The following is a 21,043-nucleotide window of genomic DNA, read 5'->3' as shown; positions in this document are numbered from 1 at the left end:
GAGAATGATAGTGAGAACTGTGAAGTTATAAAGGCCACCCTGTACACCCAATGAATATACCAGCAATAGGATGTTATATGTCAGCTGGTAGCCAATCAGCATGACTTCAATGCTCCCCCTGAACTAATGTAATGTTCTAATGACGATATATCTGCCTCTCTGATGTACTTCATAAGGTTGCTTATATACTGTAGTTATCCTTCTAGTTCCCCAATATGCCCTGCTGTTTCCTACCTGTTACATAAATACCATACAAATACCTACATTACATTAAACCTGGACAGTGGTTTTCTATGCTGCTGCTGCAACTGCAAAAATGCTTAGGTGAATGTGTGTCCCACTATTATTGTTATCAATGCAGAGAGACATACTGTAGATAAAATGAGAACAGTCAGCTTTGGTTTGCAGTCTACCTACGTGATTATGAATGATGACAGGCCTGTCCCAACGAAGCTGCACAGAGAGAAATCTTAACCAGGGTAGTTTGAGGTGAGGATTGCAAAGTTGGAAAGCTGCCGCGAAGGAATAGATTGGTTTTGACACGATGGGGACAAAATGAAAAGAGCTCAGTGTCTTTTTAAACTCTTAAAAAATTCTCATCCCTACACATTCTTTCAGTACAACACCGCTACAACAAGAAGTGAACTTTTGTGCACATGTGCTGCTTTCCTTATCTTCATTACCACCACCATCTGTCCCTCTGTCAGGTGCACTACTTCAACGTGGAGGAGCACTACCGCCAAGGCCTGGCCTGGTACAGAGCCCAGATGCCCTTCACCGTCCCTGGCCAGCTGACAGTGGAGAAGACCCCTGGCTACTTTGCGGCCCCTCAGGTTCCTGCACGTGTCTGGGACATGAACCCCGCCGTCCGCTTGTTACTCATCGTCCGGGACCCTGCTGAGAGGCTGGTCTCAGACTACACCCAGGTCCTCCACAACCGACTGACCCGCCACAAGCCCTACCAGCCGCTCGAGGAGCTCCTGCTCCACAAGGGCCACATTGACCCTGGGTACAAGGCGCTGCAGAGGAGCTTGTACCACCAACATCTGGCCCGCTGGCTGGAGGTCTTCCCCAGAGAGCAGATCCATGTGGTGGACGGTGACAAACTAATTCGAGATCCCTTCCCTGAGCTGAGAAAGGCTGAGAGGTTTCTAGACCTGCCACCCAGGATAAGCCCCAACAACTTCTACTACAACACCACCAAGGGCTTCTACTGCCTCCTGTCTGCCGGACATGACAAGTGCCTGGATGAGTCTAAAGGCAGGCCGCATGCACCGCTGAGCACCCAGGCCTTTACGAAGCTTTGTCGCTACTTCAGGAGGCCAAACAAGTTGTTCTTTGAGATGGTGGGGAGGTCATTTTCCTGGTGCTGATCCAGTGGTGAATAGCAACTGTGGAGATAAAACACCTCCTGAACAATGTCAACACCTTCAGGAACACAGACGGAGAAAGAAAACTGTTGGTGTGTTTTTGTAGGCAGATGGGTGGGAACGATTTTCATTCAGTTAAAGTCATAAACATCTCTTGTTGTTGATACCTACTCAGGTGTAGATGTGGCCAACAAGAACAGCACATACGTGTGTAACGATTTGTGGAGAATTCAAGCTGCTTGTGTTGAACATGTGGCCAACACAAACCTTTTACGATGACCATACCGGTGCCTCCTTGGATAAACTCTTGACGAAGCTATGACAACTGTGCCATACACGAGTTTGAAACTAAAAACACAACTAACTGCTCATTAGTGCTTATATGTGGAGACTTTGAAGTGACGTAGAAATAAAAAAAAAAAGATTGTTGAATTCATTAATTGTTGCACTATGAACTCTAATTGCATAAAAAGTCAATCGAGGTTCAATGTACTTCTTGCTTTGATTATTCTCTACAGTTGTAACGTATGTAATGTGTGTTTGTAATGTTTTAGTTGAGTTGTTTATCCTGTTTACTTAATTCTTTGTTATTTTAAATGGTGGACTTTTAGAGTTTCAGTGAAAATATCTTTTTTTTATATATATCTCTTTTTTAAGTTGCTACATTGTCTTTACTTTTAAGTAGTCTAGTAATATCGCTGGTTTGTGTTTTTTTAAGACATCCTTCTAATAAATGTGGTAAGTCCTACAGTCTCCTGTCTGCACTGAACCCAGCTATAAGGTTTAAGGGTTTAAAAACATCAAGCATAAAGAAACATATAGTCACTGACAGGTCTCTCTGAAAGCTCCTCTCTCTCTCAAAGAGTATGAAGATGTTCTCTGTCAGAGTCTATCTAACACGTTTTTCACATCAATGATCAAAGGACGCCTACGTTTCTTTTCATCATGAAGTCAAGGAATTATCTCCAGTTTCACCACCACACTAACAAATCACACCTGTAGGTCGCCTGAAGGGCTGTATGTGTTTGATACCTGACTTCATTCAAAGCCAGAATAGATTTATTACCTTAATTCAGTTCATCTGGAAGGACTAGATCAGACTGACATGTCATGACGTTATTGTAGACCAGATGTTTTCAAAGTGGGAGGCGATCCTTGCCGGGGAGGCTGCAAACTATTTCGCGGGAGAGGCTCAGTGAATGGAAGTGAAAAAATAAGTTGTTAACATTAGTTATCAAAATCAGACCACATAGAACATCCTAAATGTGTGTGATTTGGTTAAAGAGATAGTTCAGAGTATTTTGGGGAAAGTTTATTCCCACTTTTCCAGAGTCAGAAACTAATAAATGCTTCAGAACAGAGCTTTTTTTGTGTGTATTTGGTGTAGTCTGTCATTATTTCAAGCAACAATATTAGGCTATCTTGGTTCAATTAATGAGTGTCTGTGGGATCAAATACCATAATTATGAAAACAACACAACACAAGAGGTTGTAAAGTGAAATTGAGTTTATAACTCCCTTCTGCTACATGACAGTAATATAAAAGCTATAGTAAAAATGGTAAATAGAAATAAACCATTGTCAATGGAGCAGTGTTTCGATGATTTAGAGTTTAAAGGTCTGATAGTTTGGGGTCTGGTGGTGCGGCAGCAGAAACTTCTATATCTCTTCCCAGAAGGCAGCAGGGTGAACAGGCTGTAGCTGGGTGGGTTCTGTCCTTTAGTATCCTTTGGGCTCTGCGTAGGCACCTCACCGATATCACTGAGGCTCGGGAGGTACCAGTGATCTTCTGAGCAGTTTTAATCACCCGCTGCAGAGCCCTCTGGTCCTGGGCTGTGCACATCCCCATGCCAGTTTGTGATGTTTCAGGATGCTTTCTATTGCTCCTCTGTAAAAACTGACAAGAACTTGGCACAGGAATTTGGCCTTCTTAAGCTTCCTCAAGAAATATTGTATCTGAGCTTTCTTCCTCAGCGTGGAGATGTGAGACGACCATGTCAGGTTCTCTGTGATGCTGATTCCCAGGAACCTGAAACTGTTCACCTGCTCCACCCCAGCACCACTGCGGTTGACAGGAGAGTGTGTCTTAATCTCCTTCTTCCGGAAATCAACAATCAGCTCCTTACTTTTGCTGACGTTGAGCAGTAGGTTGTTCTCTGAGTACCACTCTGCAAGATTAGCAATTTCTTTCCCGACATGAAGTCTAATAGTTTGAAATCGGGCCGATGATGGTGGCGTAGTCTACAAACTTCACAACAGAGTTCTCTTCATGTCGTGGGGATACAGTCGTCGGTGTACTGCGTGAACAGGAGGGGGCTGAGCACACAGCACGGGGGGGACTCCGGTATTGAGCACTAGAGTGGAGGAGGTGAGTCCGCCAATTTGTCTGTGGTCTGTTTATGAGGAAGTCCTATATCCAGTTGCAGAGTGTTGTATTTATGATCCATAGGTATCCAGGAATTAAGTGAAACTAAGCAAGTAAACTAAGGGTATGTGATGGGAGCCCTTTTTCCAAGCTTTGTCTGATCAGAGGCCCACAGTCAACCGCTAATTTAAACCACAAGATTAAAGGATAGATGGGCTGTTTTTAACCAGAAATTTTTTTTTAATTTTACGGGAGATATGGTCACTCACAGTTGAATGGGGCAATTGTTCCCTTCAAAACAGGTATAAATGTAACTAGTAATTATTTCCATCATTAATGCCTGATTGATTTTCTCAAGTAATGAATTGTTTGGTGCATAAAATGTCAGAAAACAGTGGAAAATGACACAGTATCACAATTTCCTAAAGCGAAGTATTCAAGTTAACATACTTTGACATAAAAGAGCAATTTCTCTTTTTTGTTGTTGTTTAGTTGAATATTTTAAATAAAGTTTGTTTTTGAGTCTTGATTACAGTAAAAAAGTAAGACTCAGACCACGTTAAGTGTCTTCTGCAGAGACGAGCCCCCACCACTGCCAAGAGGTCCTCCTCTCTTGCAGCAAACAGCACCAGCGTGCACACTGTGGCCTGTCTGTATTGTATTGTCGTTGATTCCACCCTTTTAATAGGACCCCCCGCCACGCCACGATTTGTTGGGAGTTTTCCTTTTGCACATTTAATTTGGGCTGATCAAATAACTGCACGGAGACGGCTTGAAAACTGTTATGAAACCATATATGCGATTTTAGCATTATTTAAAAACCTAAATTATTAATAAATCCATCTGCTGATTGTGAAATCTGTTCAGGAAGCGATCTTATAATTGATCTGTCTAAGCCAGACATATATTTATGCAAATCATTTGGTAACCATGTATGCACTTCAGCATGTGTGCATTTTCCCTGATTCATAGGTCAGAAGCTGTTAAAAATGCTGTGCATTGCTGTCCATTAAAAAGTGTGTGACAGTGATCCCACAGTAATAAGCCCCGAATCATTACCGTACAAGACGCCTCCTCTTTGACTCTACATCATCATTCATAACATGAGGTAATAATGTAAAATAACCTTTTTTTTATTTTTATTTTTTTACAATTTCTTCGTGAGGCGTTTCTGACCCAGAAGGGCACAAAAACACATCTCAGATGCATTAAAGTGCTGCATAAACTGTCAAAGTCACTGGAATTTGATTTCCCCACGTGGGTCCTGATGATGCAGAATGACTTCATGAGTTACCTGTCAGTCTGTATAACTTCTGTTTACTCCTCTTGGTTTGTTTGTAAAAAGTCAGTGTGAAGATGAACCAGACTAGAACGAAAACACAAAAAGGTATAATTATTCCTCCTGGTCCAGACCCGATGAACTCAAGTACAGGCATGAAAGCAGCTTGTAGCCTGTCTGCTGTTCTTCTGTTTTCCCTCCCATGGTAACAATAAAAGTGCTCACTGTATAAGGGCCCACTAGAGGTCCGTGCCCCCTCTGCAATGAGCCATCAGCTCTGCCAGCTGTGTAACACCCCCAAACTAGTTCCCAATTGACCAGTGTATAAAGTAAGCGGGCAACAATAGAACATGCTGTACAAAATATACCCCCCAAATTTATTTGTATAAAATAGACATGCAAAGGGTTAAAACAAGACTGAGGCTAAGATGGTTAAAAAGAGAGTTCAAATGGGGGAAACCGTTAGTTAAACGGAACTGCAGTTCGTTGTGGCTGGGTGTGCTCAACTTCGTCTTCCTGCGTGGGCGAAGACAAACACAACAGGAACGGGTCTGCTGTTGGTCACAGGCTGGTCGGTTGTAGCCTCACTGCTTGGGCCTCTGGTAACTCCACTAAGTAGCGGTGGCTCTACACTGGCAGCTCCCCAGACCACGACCCAGCCGTGTACCACACTCTTGCAAAGAATCAGCAGCCTCAGCACACCCGCACACTGCACACAGGAGACAAACAGAAGACTCTGAACAACATCAATTTATAAACGATCCCATACAGACACTACCACCAGCCCACATAACAAGAGCTAGCCCCAGGGAAGAAGACAGTCAAAATCACTCTGTACGTGCACACAGGAGACAAACAGAAGACTCTTGAGCTTAGTGTGTGGCTGGTTAAATAGTTTAAAGATGGATGTCATGCCCAAGCACACCTGTCTGCCATTAGTCCATACCCATGCAATTAACCCAAGTGCAAAACCACACCCACCAAATGCACACTCAAGTGCTCACCCCTCACACTACCACTGCACTCAAAATTGGCTGATACAGGTCTACCCCGTTACATCTGTTTCACTAAAAATGGCTGCCTCCTTTAGCCAGAAGCTAAAGGATGAGGTTGAACCAAAACATTTGCGTTGTGGGCCTTAAATCAAAACAATGAGCTGAAAGATGTTAAAATGCTCCATAGAACTGAGGAGAACTGCAGAGTCAGATGATAATTCTGTACACAGTACACTTTGTACATTACACTTCTTTTCCATTGTTAGTATAAACATATTGAATAGTGCAGCTTTAAATGTTGTCATTCTGTCCCTACTAAACACAGTCATACATTATGATTAGTATTGCAACCAAATATACTTCCTTGGACTTTATAATCAGGGAAGACGTACATTTTCCCAAAACGTTATGATGCTAACTACCCTGTTTTTATTCTCTTTCTTTAAAAAATAATCAGTGATGTACAAAGCATCATTCCCCAGAAAAAGCAGACACAAAGTAAAGCAAATGCTTTCAATGACTGATTATAGGTTGAATTATCACTCTTTTTACACCAGCCAACAATTCAAACAAGTTAGACTAGAGTTCTGTATTGTTACCTACATTGTCACTGTTTTGTGTGGTGCACTTCAGGCATCTCTTCTTTGCTGCAGAAGACAATGGGAGCTGAAGGCTGACCTCTGGCTGTCACCCTCCCAACGTCCTCAAGAGAAAACTGTAAAGACAGAGGGAGAGAGATGTAAGAATAAACAAATGATTCTCGCTCTTTGAAGATGTAAGGCAGCTGCATCTTTCATGTGTTCTCACAGAGGATCGCACTCATGTGGACAACGCATCTGATGTCGCATTTGATCAGAGAAGTCTTTGCTCCACGTGTTGGAGTTCCTGAGTTTGCTGCAGTCTCATAATTTTGTCTTGGAGTGATTCTCAGCATCAGATGTGATGATCCAGTAAAGGAGTAATCTGCAGGACTAAATGATGTATCTTGGTGTTGTACTTGATGCAAATCAAGTGCGTGTCCTGTTTTTTCTGCTGCACTTACCAGAAATCAGTCAAGCAGGGTGGTCTTTTCCGTGAATTTTCTTGTGATTAAATCTTCTGAGTTTCTGGTGTTACTTAATGTGTCTTTCCCTGAGAAGATGAAGCTATCACTGCTCATTTTGTGACAGTAATAACTCTTCTTGTATTTCGAGACACAGGAGCGGCTTTAAGGATGGCATTGTCGGTCAGCAAACGCAGACCCACAAATATAGCAAAGCAGCAGTAGCGTGACTCTGGTTTAGAAGATGTTGTGTTCCGCCAGTTAAAACTTTAAAATACATCCATTTGTGGCAAATAATTGGACAAATCTTGAATATTAAATCAGCGTGACTCAGATCTGAGGTTTTCCATTGTAAAGAAAGGTCCAGCTGTGGGCCTCAGGACTTTAGTGGAGCTATTTCTGCTCTTGCAAAGGTCACTCCTGTTAGTGTCGCAATAAGATCCTCACAGTCAGCGTTGGGCTGTGAGCCACCACGTAGCCAAAACAGCATGTTTTATCATTTCAGAATCATTACACGACTGAGTCAGAGTGAACAAAACTTCAGGAGTAGTTGTGATTTTTTTTTCTTTTTTAAATAAACCACAGCTTTCAGTTCCTGTCCCCCTCAGATCTGTTTGTTCTTCTGCAGTCTCGTTACTCATCTTTTCTACATCATTCGCAGCTCATGTAATAATGAGGTTTTCTGACACTTCAGCCACTGGGAGATGAGCATACCACTGAGGTGTTGTTGAGAGACAAATAAGAATTCCATTGTCTACCGCTTATCTTGTGTACAGGGTCGTGGGGGTGAGGGGGCTGGTGCCAATCCCAGCAAGCATCGGGCGAGGGCCGTGGTAGGCTACACCCTGGACAGGTCGCGAGTGAGATAAAAATGTAAAAATGATAATTGTTAGGCCTTAAGGAAGGAATACAGTAGTTGACCATTTTGAGAAATTCTTGCAAACAGTTAAATGGGATGCTAAATAAAAAGCTATAGCGGGATGTTCAATGTATGTTTATGTTGAAATCACCCGCCTACGTCTTACAGCCTAATGTTACTGATGTTATTCGAGACTCTTTTAACTTTAGACATTAATATCTCCGCAGCTGAGGAACTGATATTTATCGTTTGAACTGTATTTGAAATGTCCATCTCCCTTTGTTATTTTACAAGTGTGAAGATAGCCCTCACCAATCACATACTATGTTTATTGTACTTTAAGAGAAACACATGCTGGTAACATTGGACCCCGGGAACATAGGGATGAGCCCGCGACAGCTAGCAACCGTTAGCTTAGTTTAGCATAAAGACTGCAGACCGTGGGCAGGGCTAGCTCTTTCCCCATTTCCAGTCCTTGTGGTACCGTAAGCTAAGCTAAGTGACTGCTGGTTGCTGCTTCATATCGAACATGTGAGTGATATCAATCTTCTCATCTAACTCTGAGCAAAAGCAAAATGAATGCAAATAAGCATGTTTTTTTTTTTAATGTTGAATTATTTTGAATAAATCCATCTCTAAGCAAGCAGTGTGTTACACTGAGCAAAAAGGTCAACTTTTCGAAAACTCCATCCCTGGTTTTCCTAATGTCACAATACATTTTAGATATTTATTTGTTTTTTCCACAGAGGAATATGCGTCTTCAACTGAAGCAGGAAAAGTAGAGAAACAGTAAATGTTTGCCCCACACTGTGACTGCACGAGTCCCTGCAGTTTAAATACCACAATAGGATCTCTTTTCACAAAATCACTCCTTCTACTGTTGATACTTGAGTCCTACATTTTATTTTGCAAGTACTTCACTTTTAAATGCAGAATGTCATCCACCTGGATCACTGAGATCAACTTTCACAGAACTTTCAATTGCACAGTAAATATACTGAATATAAAGTACATCATATTATTCTCACAAGTGGCTGAACTGTTCTTGCTCACGTCAGCAAAACTGCTATAGGACATCAAGGGAATGTGCAAGTTGTTCAGATGATGGCATTTTATTTTTGGCATTTTCAGTGTCTTTAGCCCAGTACAAATGCAGACGACTCCATGTAAACTCCTTTTATCATCTTGAGGAAAGAAAGACGAGACACTTTGTACACTTGAAAATCAACAGCTGCCCACACAACAGCACCCACTTACAGTCACAATTCACAAGTGTGAGTGTGTGCAACTCATATGAAGTGATACATTTTAATGAATATATTGACAGACAGTACGTCTCCATCTTCCTGTTTGACTATGAAAGGGTTTTTACCTTTGTATCAGCTTGTGTGTGGTGTGTGTGCGTGTTTCTTTCCCCAAACTGTGATCACTTTAAACAAAGGATGTATGGATTTTATTGTATAGTGTTTTATTACTGAGTTTTATGTGGCATTTGCTTGTCTATTTTATGTTATGTCTTTTTATGTGGTGACATTGCACTTTGAGCTTCTTGCATATTCTATTCCAATGTGGTTTTATACTGCAAATGGCTAATAAAGTGAATCTGAATCTTTAGTGTGCTTTATATTTAACAATATGAGATATATACAGTCATTAGACATAGACAAAGTTTTTCTGACGAGTTAACACATCTTGAAATATTAATATAATAAAACTCAGTTTTGTATATTGACATAGTGGTAGGATACACAAGCTGCAGACTGCTGAAGAAACACCAAATCCACTTTTCAACGAGTACTGCTGTTTCCACATTATTTTCAAGAGCCTTTTATTTATTTTATTCTTTAAAATAAATTATGTTCACAACCTATGTTAGACCTTCATTTTAAATCCAGATCATGATCCCTGCGTTTATAAATTATACAGTCATGCTTAATAGCAGAAAAATGAATTTACATGATGCACAAATGTGTAACATTTGCAAATAGTGTAGCCATTAAATGTTGGCATCGTGGATTGTAGCTTAATGAAAATTAATAATTTTATAAGTGTTCTCTAGCTTCACTGAAGTGTTGGAGGCAGCAGATACATAATAAAAACTGAATGAGATGTGATCACAATGTGGAGAAATGCTTTATCTCTTAGGCCGTTCCAGTGCAATATTGTAAACAAGTGATTAAAAGGCAGTTTGAGCTATGAGTATAAAGTTATATTTTATATCCATCTTACTCCAGTAATGTATTCTTTATGCTGCATTAAACTAATGTTTCAGAAATATGGTCTACATGAATCCTTTTTAACACTAAGTTTCTCTTCAAATCTCCTATACTCACTGAATTTTATCTACTTTTTTTCATGTTTGCGCAGTTTGATGCATTTCTGGTGTAGATCTGGCTGGCTCAGAGAAGATTATATGCTGTTAATCTTTGAATTAACCATTCACAACAGGAATGGGATGACATTGTGAATGTCGGCGGCTCCCCCTGCTGTCAGGCCGTAAACCTGCAGCACTAATTCTGTGGCGATCGTGGGAAATGCCAAATTCATGATTTATGGGCAGGTGACCAAATGAAGCTTTGATTGGCTTAGTTAAACTATGCATATTAAAGTTAACGTGATTTCACTTTTCAACAATTATGCAAAATGCAGAAAAACTATTAAATTACCAACTTCGCTTGAATTTTTCTTGAAATGTAAATATTTAAAAACCAAACTGAAAAACATTTCAGTTTTGATCATGTATTGTTGGACAGTCATAGCATCTTACATACAAGATTTATAAACTCCAAAAATAATCTCAGTGGTTTCAAACCAAGCAAAAGACAACATGCAATGGGTATTTATTCAAAGATAAAATACGCAAAGTAATTTCCCTGAACACATAGCTTTTTAAAAAGGCTCTGACTTTTTCACTTGAAATTGACTTAAGGTCAATTCAGTTTGTTCATACATTTAGAAATTGTGGGTACATTTTAAAAGCACCAATGTGGTTCAGATCGGTCAGATTTTCAATCATTAACTGATCTTCTCCAAATATCAGGGTACAAACGATATAGTAGTGATATGTAGTTAACAGACGGCTCCACAGTGAGGCAGAAACTGCAGGATCAGTGTCTGATCACAGCAGCAGAGGATCACTCTTACATTTAATACATTGTTGAACTGCTATTAACAAACACAAAGCACTGTAGCAGAAGGTTGTAATAACTTCTTTTTAACGACTTTTCATTTTGAAGTACAAAAAAAAAAAAATTCAACTTTTAATACATCACTATCCTTGTGCAGTTCAAAATATTGCAGTAAGTCAAAAGGAAAAAAAAGCACCATCTCACATTAGCTGTTACCCAGTTTGCTGTCCAAAACATTATCTCCTTAAAATTTTGTATTATAGTAAATATTGTAACTTCAAGAAAAATAACCACAAAACAAGTTTTTTTTATATAAAAAATGGTTTTAACAATTTCTTTTCAGTACAAAACATTACAGAGTCCCAGGCCAATCAAACAAATTCACTGTCACCATTTGAAATAATCAAGAACTCCCCAGTCAAACGTTCTACTATAACATACAAAGGGTTTTTGTTGTTAAGGGATTTTCTGTACTTTTTTCTAGTTATGGGAAAATATTACAACACAAAGCCTAACAATCACTCTTCTTTTGCTATAATAATAAAAAAGAACAAATGTGAACTCCTGGTCCAATCAAAGCCCCGATATTTCTGGTCGACATGGCATCTATGCAGTCTTCTGCTGACCCTTCTTCCCAATGAGGGATTTGTGGATGTGGGGAATGACACCTGAAAAACAGAAAAGCATCGGTGAGATTAAATATCATGTTAGCCGTGATCTGCAGATATATATTCCAAACAAATGTGTACAGAATAAGCTAAGCAAACGGACACCGCGGTACTAGGGAGCATCCATGATGCACATAAACTTTGATGAACCTGAAAAACAAAGGGCAAAGCAAATCGGAAATTCATCTGTAAAACTGCCGGCTCACCTCCTCCAGCAATTGTTGCCTTGATCAGAGAGTCCAACTCCTCATCACCACGGATGGCCAGCTGCAAGTGACGGGGAGTGATGCGCTTCACCTTCAAGTCTTTGGAGGCGTTGCCCGCCAACTCTAGTACCTGAGGACAAAAATGATTACAGACAAGCATTAATACAAATGGAACCATCTCACAAACACTGCCTGATATGACACCCAGTGACACTGTTACCAAACATGCACCAAAAAGAAAAAAACGGTAACGCTTACTTCAGCAGTGAGGTACTCAAGGATAGCAGCACTGTACACAGCTGCTGTGGCTCCTACACGACCGTGGCTGGTTGTGCGAGTCTTCAAGTGCCTGTGGATACGACCCACTGGAAACTATCAGGAAACAGACAAGAGGCGGTGGTTTGAGTAAAAGAAACAGGGCTGTGATCAAGGTGGGCATTTGCAGTTAAGCCACAAACAGCGACATTAAGACTGAAAGGGGTTTACCTGGAGCCCAGCCCTCTGGGAGCGCGACACTGCTTTTGCCTTGGCTTTGCCGCTGTCCTTTCCTGCCTTGCCACCAGCCTGCATGGGGTGATTTCAGGAAATGGTCAGCAGGAAACAATAGAGATAATTATGTCAGACAACTAACGTTAATAAAAGCAAAACGAGGCTGTGGTGTTTGTATTTTGTGTAATAAGACCTGTATAACAAAAGCACACACTACAACGTCACATCATATTTCCAAATTATCGGAATATAAGATCCCCTTGCTAAACCAAATCTTAGGTTACAGTTAGAAAATTCGACACATAAGAAAGCAAGCACTAAAAACACCGTACCGATACGTTTCAAGTTAACAGCAACCAGGCACCAGTAACGTTAAGTTCCCGCCAATCAAACATAAATCAAAGGCGGTAACGACCAACAGTGGCCGGAAATTTCATGCATAAAAAACGTACAAATTACTTTAACAGGCCGGTTAAGTTGGGGAAACAAACAGTCATTCTGACAAATATGTGAGAAGCTGTCAGCGGGATGTTTCACAAAACAAACGCGCCGCTTTAAGACGGTCAAGCACGGATTAACGTTAGTTTTCATTCACGAATTTCAACACAAAACAAAAAAGTTGGTCTCACGGAGTCGCCGAGGCGCTTATAAATCACACAGTCGATTTTGCTCAAATTCTTCTTGTTTAGATACAGACTTATCATTAAAGACTTGTGGTCAACTGTTAACCAACCGTTGGGCTAATGAAAAAGCTAAACTTAGCGTGCTAATGGTTGCTAATCCACAATTCAGAGAGGCTAACGTTACACCGAATAAAAACAAATTACTATCAATCCAAGTGTATGCTTCTAGTGAACCAATCCATTTCTGCAAAAGATGAACTATCCGAAAAAACACATTGCAGCTAATATATTTTACCTTCAACGGAAAAGCAACAAAACTCGGACTTCTCGCGTTCATGTTAATGCTAACGTGTTAGCTGACAGTTAGCTCTTTAGCAAGCTTTCTAACCACACACACCTTCTGCTCGAATTTCTCCTTTCCGAATTCAAAGCAGCACTTTCTACAATTACACGTTAATTGCAGTACAAATGTGCCGAGATCCTCAGTAATGCATTAGCCGAGTCGTACGTACCATTTTTCCGTCTCGTTATTTGATTGTGGAACTGAGTAGGTAGCAAACAATTTCGGCTCCGAAAGCAAAGAAACAATAAACCCTTTCGCAAATCGTTTGCATTCGACCCCTCGTGGGAGTCTGGATAGCCAATCAGAACGTGTGTTGTTACTTCGAATCTCTGTTTCGACCAATCGCCAATCGGCTTGCAGAAGAAGCACCCATCCCCCACTCTAAGATCATCGTGCCTGCCTTTGCGCACGAAACCAACAAGTAGGCGGGACCGTGTGTGTGTGTGTGTGTGTGTGTGTGTGTGTGTGTGTGTGTGTTGTCCTTCCAGGGGCATCCATCCCAAAAGATGTACCAAATACATAACCAGGAGGCCGTAGTTGGCTTTAACTCCCGTATTTCAGTACAAGGACACTTCAAATGTAATTTGATTTGTACTAACTGCATTAGGACTAACTGCTTGTGGCAACAGTGAATTCACCACAGCCGTTATCCGCTAAACAAGAGTTCCAGAGTGAAGAGCTGTTATGGGTTGTAAAAACAGTGCGTACTCGAACGTCTTCCAGGAGGCGGTTATATTTTCATGACAGGCAGGACAGTTGGCGAGTGAAAACGCAAGTGCTCTATCTGATGTTGTAACTGACAGCCGTAACGGCCAATCAGAGCCCATCAGGCAGCGTCCGGTTTCCTCCGCGAGCTCGGTAAGCAAAGGGGGGTGGGGGTCAAAGATACGAAGAGAAACGGGCTGCTGGTGGCGAAGATGGCGGATGGGGACAGTGGCAGTGAGCGCGGTGGCAGCAGCGGTGGCGGAGGGGGAGGAGGTGGCAGCGGGTTTCAGCATTACCAGCGGGACTCGGAGACCCAGGAGCTGGCCTCTAAACGGCTGGACATTCAGAACAAACGCTTCTACCTTGATGTGAAGCAGAACGCCAAAGGCCGGTTCATCAAAATCGCCGAGGTCGGCGCCGGGGGATCTAAAAGTCGGCTGACCCTCTCTATGTCAGTTGCGGCAGAGTTCCGCGACTACCTGGGGGATTTCATAGAGCACTACGCCCAGCTTGGGCCCAGCACCCCGGAGCAGATCGCTCAGTCTTCCGGTGGGGATGACACCGGGCCTAGGCGGGCCTTGAAGAGCGAGTTCCTGGTGCGTGAGAACCGAAAATACTACCTCGACCTGAAGGAGAACCAGCGGGGTCGGTTTCTCCGGATCCGACAGACCGTCAACCGAGGCCCCGGTTTCGGAGTCGGAGGGGGTGGCATCCCCGGGGCTGGCATGCAGGCCGGACAGACCATCGCACTCCCGGCCCAGGGCTTAATAGAGTTCCGCGACGCCCTGGCCAAACTGATAGACGACTACGGGGGAGATGAGGAGGAGCTGGCCGGCGGCGGAGGGGCCGGGGGCTACAGCGAGCTTCCGGAGGGCACCTCTATCATGGTGGACTCCAAGCGGTTCTTCTTTGACGTGGGATCCAACAAGTACGGAGTTTTCTTGCGGGTGAGCGAAGTGAAGCCCAGTTATAGAAACTCTATAACAATCCCTTTCAAGGCGTGGGGCAAGTTCGGGGGGGCGTTCAGCCGCTACGCCGAGGAGATGAAAGAGATCCAGGAGCGGCACCGGGATAAGATGTACGAGAGGAGAGCCGGAGAGGAGTCTGAGGGCGACGACGTGGACGACGATTGATGGAGAGGTGGCTACTTGAAGCTGACAACATGATGCAAAGCCTGGCGAGGAAACAGAGAAACGGAGAGAGAGTAACGACTATTTTGTGCATGACGAATCGAACTTTAAAATGCTAAAACAACGGAGTAAAATAAAAAGTATATTTGACTGAGAAATTACTGTCTATATAAGAGAATCATGTTCTAAAGTTTAGGTGGATGTTATAGCTAATATGAGTGAGGACTGCAGTAGTCAGCTCCTGTATGAGATTCCCCATTGATAAAAGAAATATATATATATATATACACACAAATATATCTATATATTGATTGTCTATTTCGACAACCTCACACATGCAGCCCAGCAAATTAAGTTTGACAGTGCTCAAGACACAGCAGCAGGCTGGCAGTCCCACTTCCTGGTTGATATCCAATAGTAATAGCTCACCTGGCGCTGACCTAGAGTCTGTGTGATGATGATGTTAATAATAAGGAAGTGTGAAACGTGTGACATACTCATACCAGCAGGTGCAGAGAGGGAGTGAGACATAGCGCCTGCATCGCTCACCATGGCCGTGTGTGTTTTTGTCTAAAATGACCTGTAATGGACGGCCTACCCAGACCGACCCGCACCACCCAGAACCACGGTCTCAGCTATAGGGGGCATCCTTGGCATCGCAGGACATCCACTCAGCGAGGTCCCATAAGGTGATCTGTTACAAGCACATGACTCATTTGGATTCTCGGGACAATCCAAATGAGTCCGAATGACCTCCTCCTGCTCTTCCTCCCTTCCCCACAAACCCACCTGCCCACCCCGACTCTCCCTCCTGGGCATCCCTCAGGTGCTAACTGCACCAATAGCTGAAATGTGGTGTGGCCTGCTCACGCGTGGCTTGTTTTGTCTCAGGTCTGGAAAGTCCGCCAATCCATATTTTGGGGGTTTATCAGCATTACCTCTGCCTGTGCATCATCTTCGAGAGGTTCTGGATGCAGATCTGGTCAGCCAGTTGCTGCAGTTAAGACGTCTTTGGCAACTGATGATGTCTCACATGCTGCAGGCCCACGTTTGACCCCTGTGACCTTTTTTTGTCAAAGGGGACGCAGTGAGCTCAGGCCTCATAGCACTGGTCACTATTTTTCGAATTAAAGCTTAATATTGCCGGGCTTGAGCTGCAGTCTCAATGGAATTGACCTTGTTGACTTATTTCGGGTGCGTCATTTGAATCCTTTAATCTTGAACTCAGACCATTAATGACTGAAGCAATATTCAGTCTGATTGTAAGAAAAATTAGGTGCTTTTGGAAAACAAATCCCACAGTGGTACCTAAAGGACAAAAAAAAGAAGAAAACATATATACTGGAAGAGATTTACTTACTAAAAAGAACAAGTATAGATAGAATTATTTTTCAAAAAATATATATTGAATATGTCTTAGAAATGTGAGACATTTATTAGATAACGCTGCCTAAAGTGGCTTATTTAAAACACTAAACTTGGATGCAATTGTCCAGGGTGATATTTCATACCTGCTTTTTTTCCTAACATTTCTTTTATTCCTTAGAGGAAATTAAGATGAGTACAACAAATTGATAACACAGTATGTTATAGCAATTTCTAGACACAACTTCATTGAAGTAGTTTGTCAGCAAACACTCAGCACTCCAGTTCACTTTACATAGCATCGAGTTGTCCCCTCGTTTCAGTCCACCCGTTTAACCATGTTTTGTCATAAACTGGCGTTCCATCAGTTGCCATACGACGCAAACACCTGCAATCATCAACATTTCGTCATTAGTGCTCCTTTTAAAAAAATATGATGGTTTTTGCATGCCTGCTCTTACGGAGCTGCCATGTGTTCTTTTCTTTTGCATACTCTGATTGCTGTATGATGGTATTTATCTATATTTGAGAGAGGTTTCAAGTTTTATTTCTGTATTGCAATGGTGAAAAATAAGGTTAAAGTTTACTTCTCAGCCTAATAAAGAAGCCACAAAGTTCCCATACTCTGGGGAATGTCACTTTCATCGTCCCACTTCCTTTGGTGTGTAAAACCTCTTGTTGAATTTTACTTTACTCACTTCAACACAACAAATGCAGAAATGCCATATGAAAAAAAACACCTGGGAGCAATAGTTTTTTTTCTTTTCTATTGATATAAATATACTATATATAATATTACACATGAGATTGAACTACATCCTTCTTCCTGTACTGTGTTACGTGAAATGGCAGCTGTTTCAGTCGTGTGTTCTGCTGTAATATTTTACCAAGTTCCTTTCAATGAGAAATAAAAAAAGGTTTTTGCTCAGGAGAGGTGTTGTCTTTTTATCCTCCCACTTCAGGGTGGATGTCTTTCTATGATCTTTACAAGATAAGGATTACAGGATTATTTGTAGTTTATTTTCATCATTGATTAACCAGCAGGTAATTTTTTCAATTGATCATCATTTAGTCCATAAAATGTCAAAGAAATAGTGAAGAATGCTCACAATTGTCAGATAGACATCTTTCAGTTGCTTTATTTGTTTTAGCAACACTCCAAAATCAAAATATATTCAATATACAATCATAAAACGGTAAGAAAACCAGCAAATATTTGCATTTGCACTGAAACGATAAAATCATTCCCCAATCAGAAGGCCTGGATGAACGGAGAGGTGAGGGCTCCATCCTGAGCCAAAAAAGCTGCTTTTTTTTTGTTGGGTGATAAAGAAGCTTACACCACCGCCAGAGCGAGACTGAAAGCTGGCATCAAGGAGGCAAAGCGGAGACATCAGCAGAGACTGGAGAGAGACCTCAACACCAACAGCACCAAAGATATATGGCAGGCCATCAAAAACATCACAGGCTACAAAAGCAGGAGCTCCCCCATCATGTGTCAGGCCACATTACCAGATGAGCTAAACACATTTTATGCTCGCTTTGATCTCCTCAACAAGGAGCCAGCTGTAAATTCTGCTCCACCTCCAGAGGACCGGCCCCTGTCAATATCCACAGCAGATGTGAGGAGAGTCCTGCTGAGAGTGAATATGAGTAAATCAGTTGGGCCTGAAAACATCCCTGGTGCCATTTGAAAGGGAAAGAATGACAGGCAAAGTGCATGTATCAATAACAGTGCATCACCGAGAGCCAAGATCTTTACATGAGTCAGCTTTTAAAATAACATTCTTCTCATTCAAATGAAAGATAGCCTCTGGCGGTTATACAGATTCATAAATCTGATTCTAGATAAGATAAGATATACTTTATTGTCCCCGAAGGGAAATTTGTTTTGGACTCTGTCCATTCTGCAGCTTTACAAAACACAAAATACAGAAATAAAGCATCTCTCAACACATTCTCATGCAACACAACACATGCTGTCATATCCATTAGACAGTTACCTATATAGAAGCACCCTGACTCCTTCCAATGCCAGTTTTGATTGAACAACCCTGTTGGCTGCATTCCCCGCAAGATAGCACAACCCTTGCACAATGAGATATTGCATATTGAATAGCTTATGTATTGTACAAATAACATATTGCATAACCCCAGTAGCCTAAATATTGCACACATTTCACATAACCTGTGCAATGCATGATGACATATTGAACAATCAAACAGCCCATGTGTTTCACCACTAACATATTGCATAGCCTACTTATTGCACAATGACATAGTGCACATTCCAGCCAGCCTACATGTTAGTGTTGATAAGCTTAATGGACATAGGCACAAATGAGTGTTTACAGGTGCTGGTCATATAATTAGAATATCATCAAAAAGTTGATTTATTTCAGTAATTCCATTCAAAAAGTGAAACTTGTATAATGTATACATTCATTCCACACGGACTGATATATTTCAAGTGTTCATTCCTTTTAATTTTGATGATTATAACTGACAACTAATGAAAACCCCAAAATCAGTATCTCAGAAAATTTGAATATTGTGAAAAGGTTCAATATTGAAGACACCTGGTGCCACACTCTAATCAGCTAATTAACTCAAAACACCTGTAAAGGCTTTTAAATGGTCTCTCAGTCTAGTTCTGTAGGCTACACAATCATGGGGAAGACTGCTGACTTGACAGCTGTCCAAAAGACGACCATTGACATCTTGCACAAGGAGGGCAAGACACAAAAGGTCATTGCTAAAGAGGCTGGCTGTTCACAGAGCTCTGTGTCCAAGCACATTAATAGAGAGGCGAAGTGAAGGAAAAGATGTGGTAGAAAAAGTGTACAAGCAATAGGGATAACCGCACCCTGGAGAGGATTGTGAAACAAAACCCATTCAAAAATGTGGGGGAGATTCACAAAGAGTGGACTGCAGCTGGAGTCAGTACTTCAAGAACCACCACGCACAGACGTATGCAAGACATGGGTTTCAGCTGTCGCATTCCTTGTGTCAAGCCACTCTTGAACAAGACACAGCGTCAGAAGTGTCTCGCCTGGGCTAAAGACAAAAAGGACTGGACTGCTGCTGAGTGGTCCAAAGTTATGTTCTCTGATGAAAATAAATTTTGCATTTCCTTTGGAAATCAAGGTCCCAGAGTCTGGAGGAAGAGAAGAGAGGCACAGAATCCACGTTGCTTGAAGTCCAGTGTAAAGTTTCCACAGTCAGTGATGGTTTGGGGTGCCATGTCATCTGCTGGTGTTGGTCCACTGTGTTTTCTGAGGTCCAAGGTCAACGCAGCCGTCTACCAGGAAGTTTTAGAGCACTTCATGCTTCCTGCTGCTGACCAACTTTATGGAGATGCAGATTTCAGGACTTGGCACCTGCACACAGTGCCAAAGCTACCAGTACCTGGTTTAAGGACTATGGTATCCCTGTTCTTAATTGACCAGCAAACTCGCCTGACCTTAACCCTATAGAAAATCTATGGGGTATTGTGAAGAGGAAGATGTGATACGCCAGACACAACTATGCAGAAGAGCTGAAGGCCACTATCAGAGTAACCTGGGCTCTCATAACACCTGAGCAGTGCCACAGACTGATCGACTCCATGCCACGCCGCATTACTGCAGTAATTCAGGCAAAAGGAGCCCCAACTAAGTAATGAGTGCTGTACATGCTCATACTTTTCAGTTGGCCAACATTTCTAAAAATCCTGTTTTTGTATTGGTCTTAACATTCTAATTTTCAGAGATACTGAATTTGAGATTTTCATTAGTTGTCAGTTTTAATCATCACAATTAAATGAAATAAATATTTGAAATATATCAGTCCGTGTGTAATGAATGAATATAATATCCAAGTTTCACTTTTTGAATGGAAATACTGAAATAAATAACTTTTTGATGATATTCTAATTATATGACCAGCACCTGAATATCGGTTTAGCCTACATTTAGGAACCCTGAATCTTCTACCAGAGGGTAAAAGCTAAAATTCTGGGTGAAGTATGTGGGTCAGATCGGAGACTTTTTTTTTGCCTGTGATAACCGATTGCTCATAAATTGTCTGGAGGGGCGGATGGTTTTTGACCCCCATAATCTTCATAGCTGTCTGTACCAGATGGGCGATCTGTGATTTGGACTGTACTGTCAGGTTACCATACCAGGCTGTTACTGTTATACCATATCTTAGAATACTCTCTAGTATTGAATGATTTCTGGTCGACTCCATACACTCTACGTCTTTGTAAAAAATGCATCCTCTGTTGAAGTCTGGAGCAGAGAGTATTTTCGTGGTCCTTCCAGCTAAGTGCATTATCGATATGTACACCAAGGTGCTTGTAAGAGTTAACCTGAGTAATGGGTAAGTCGTTGATCACTACAGGCCTGGTGTCACCTATGGCCTTTGGGTCAAACACCATCTCCTCAGTCTTGGTCACATTAAGCACAAGATGGTTGTCGTCACACCACTGGACAA

At 41.8% G+C, this 21,043-nt stretch overlaps 3 protein-coding genes across 5 annotated transcripts in view; 2 read left to right on the top strand and 1 right to left on the bottom strand.

The window, feature by feature from the left end:
- The window catches only part of hs3st1l2 (heparan sulfate (glucosamine) 3-O-sulfotransferase 1-like 2), a 36,638-nt gene extending 34,518 nt beyond the window's left edge, over positions 1-2,120 (top strand). For all 3 annotated transcript variants that reach the window (XM_038704005.1, XM_038704003.1, XM_038704004.1), the window contains one exon: positions 708-2,120. In XM_038704005.1, the coding sequence (XP_038559933.1) occupies positions 708-1,373 (666 nt within the window). In that variant the 3' untranslated portion in view covers positions 1,374-2,120. The remainder of the gene's footprint in view (positions 1-707) is intronic.
- Positions 2,121-10,711: 8,591 nt separating this feature from the next.
- LOC119891331 (histone H2A.V) lies at positions 10,712-13,688 on the bottom strand. Its single transcript, XM_038702870.1, has 5 exons — positions 13,537-13,688; positions 12,399-12,476; positions 12,171-12,284; positions 11,913-12,042; positions 10,712-11,706 (listed from the first exon to the last, which is right to left on the bottom strand). Exons 1-5 carry the CDS (start codon positions 13,537-13,539, stop codon positions 11,645-11,647), a joined length of 387 nt encoding a protein of 128 aa, XP_038558798.1. The 5' UTR covers positions 13,540-13,688; the 3' UTR covers positions 10,712-11,644.
- A 560-nt stretch (positions 13,689-14,248) lies between these two features.
- Positions 14,249-17,498, top strand: LOC119891329 (transcriptional activator protein Pur-beta). Its single transcript, XM_038702869.1, has one exon. It carries the CDS (start codon positions 14,285-14,287, stop codon positions 15,203-15,205), a length of 921 nt encoding a protein of 306 aa, XP_038558797.1. The 5' UTR covers positions 14,249-14,284; the 3' UTR covers positions 15,206-17,498.
- The last annotated feature ends 3,545 nt before the right edge of the window (positions 17,499-21,043 follow it).

This window comes from Micropterus salmoides, unplaced genomic scaffold (genome assembly GCF_014851395.1).
Source record: "Micropterus salmoides isolate LMB-PRFRI ecotype aquatic unplaced genomic scaffold, ASM1485139v1 Ms_hic_scaffold_7, whole genome shotgun sequence".
NCBI classification, from domain to species: Eukaryota; Metazoa; Chordata; class Actinopteri; order Centrarchiformes; family Centrarchidae; genus Micropterus; species Micropterus salmoides.
This window is presented reverse-complemented; position numbering and strand designations above follow the sequence as displayed.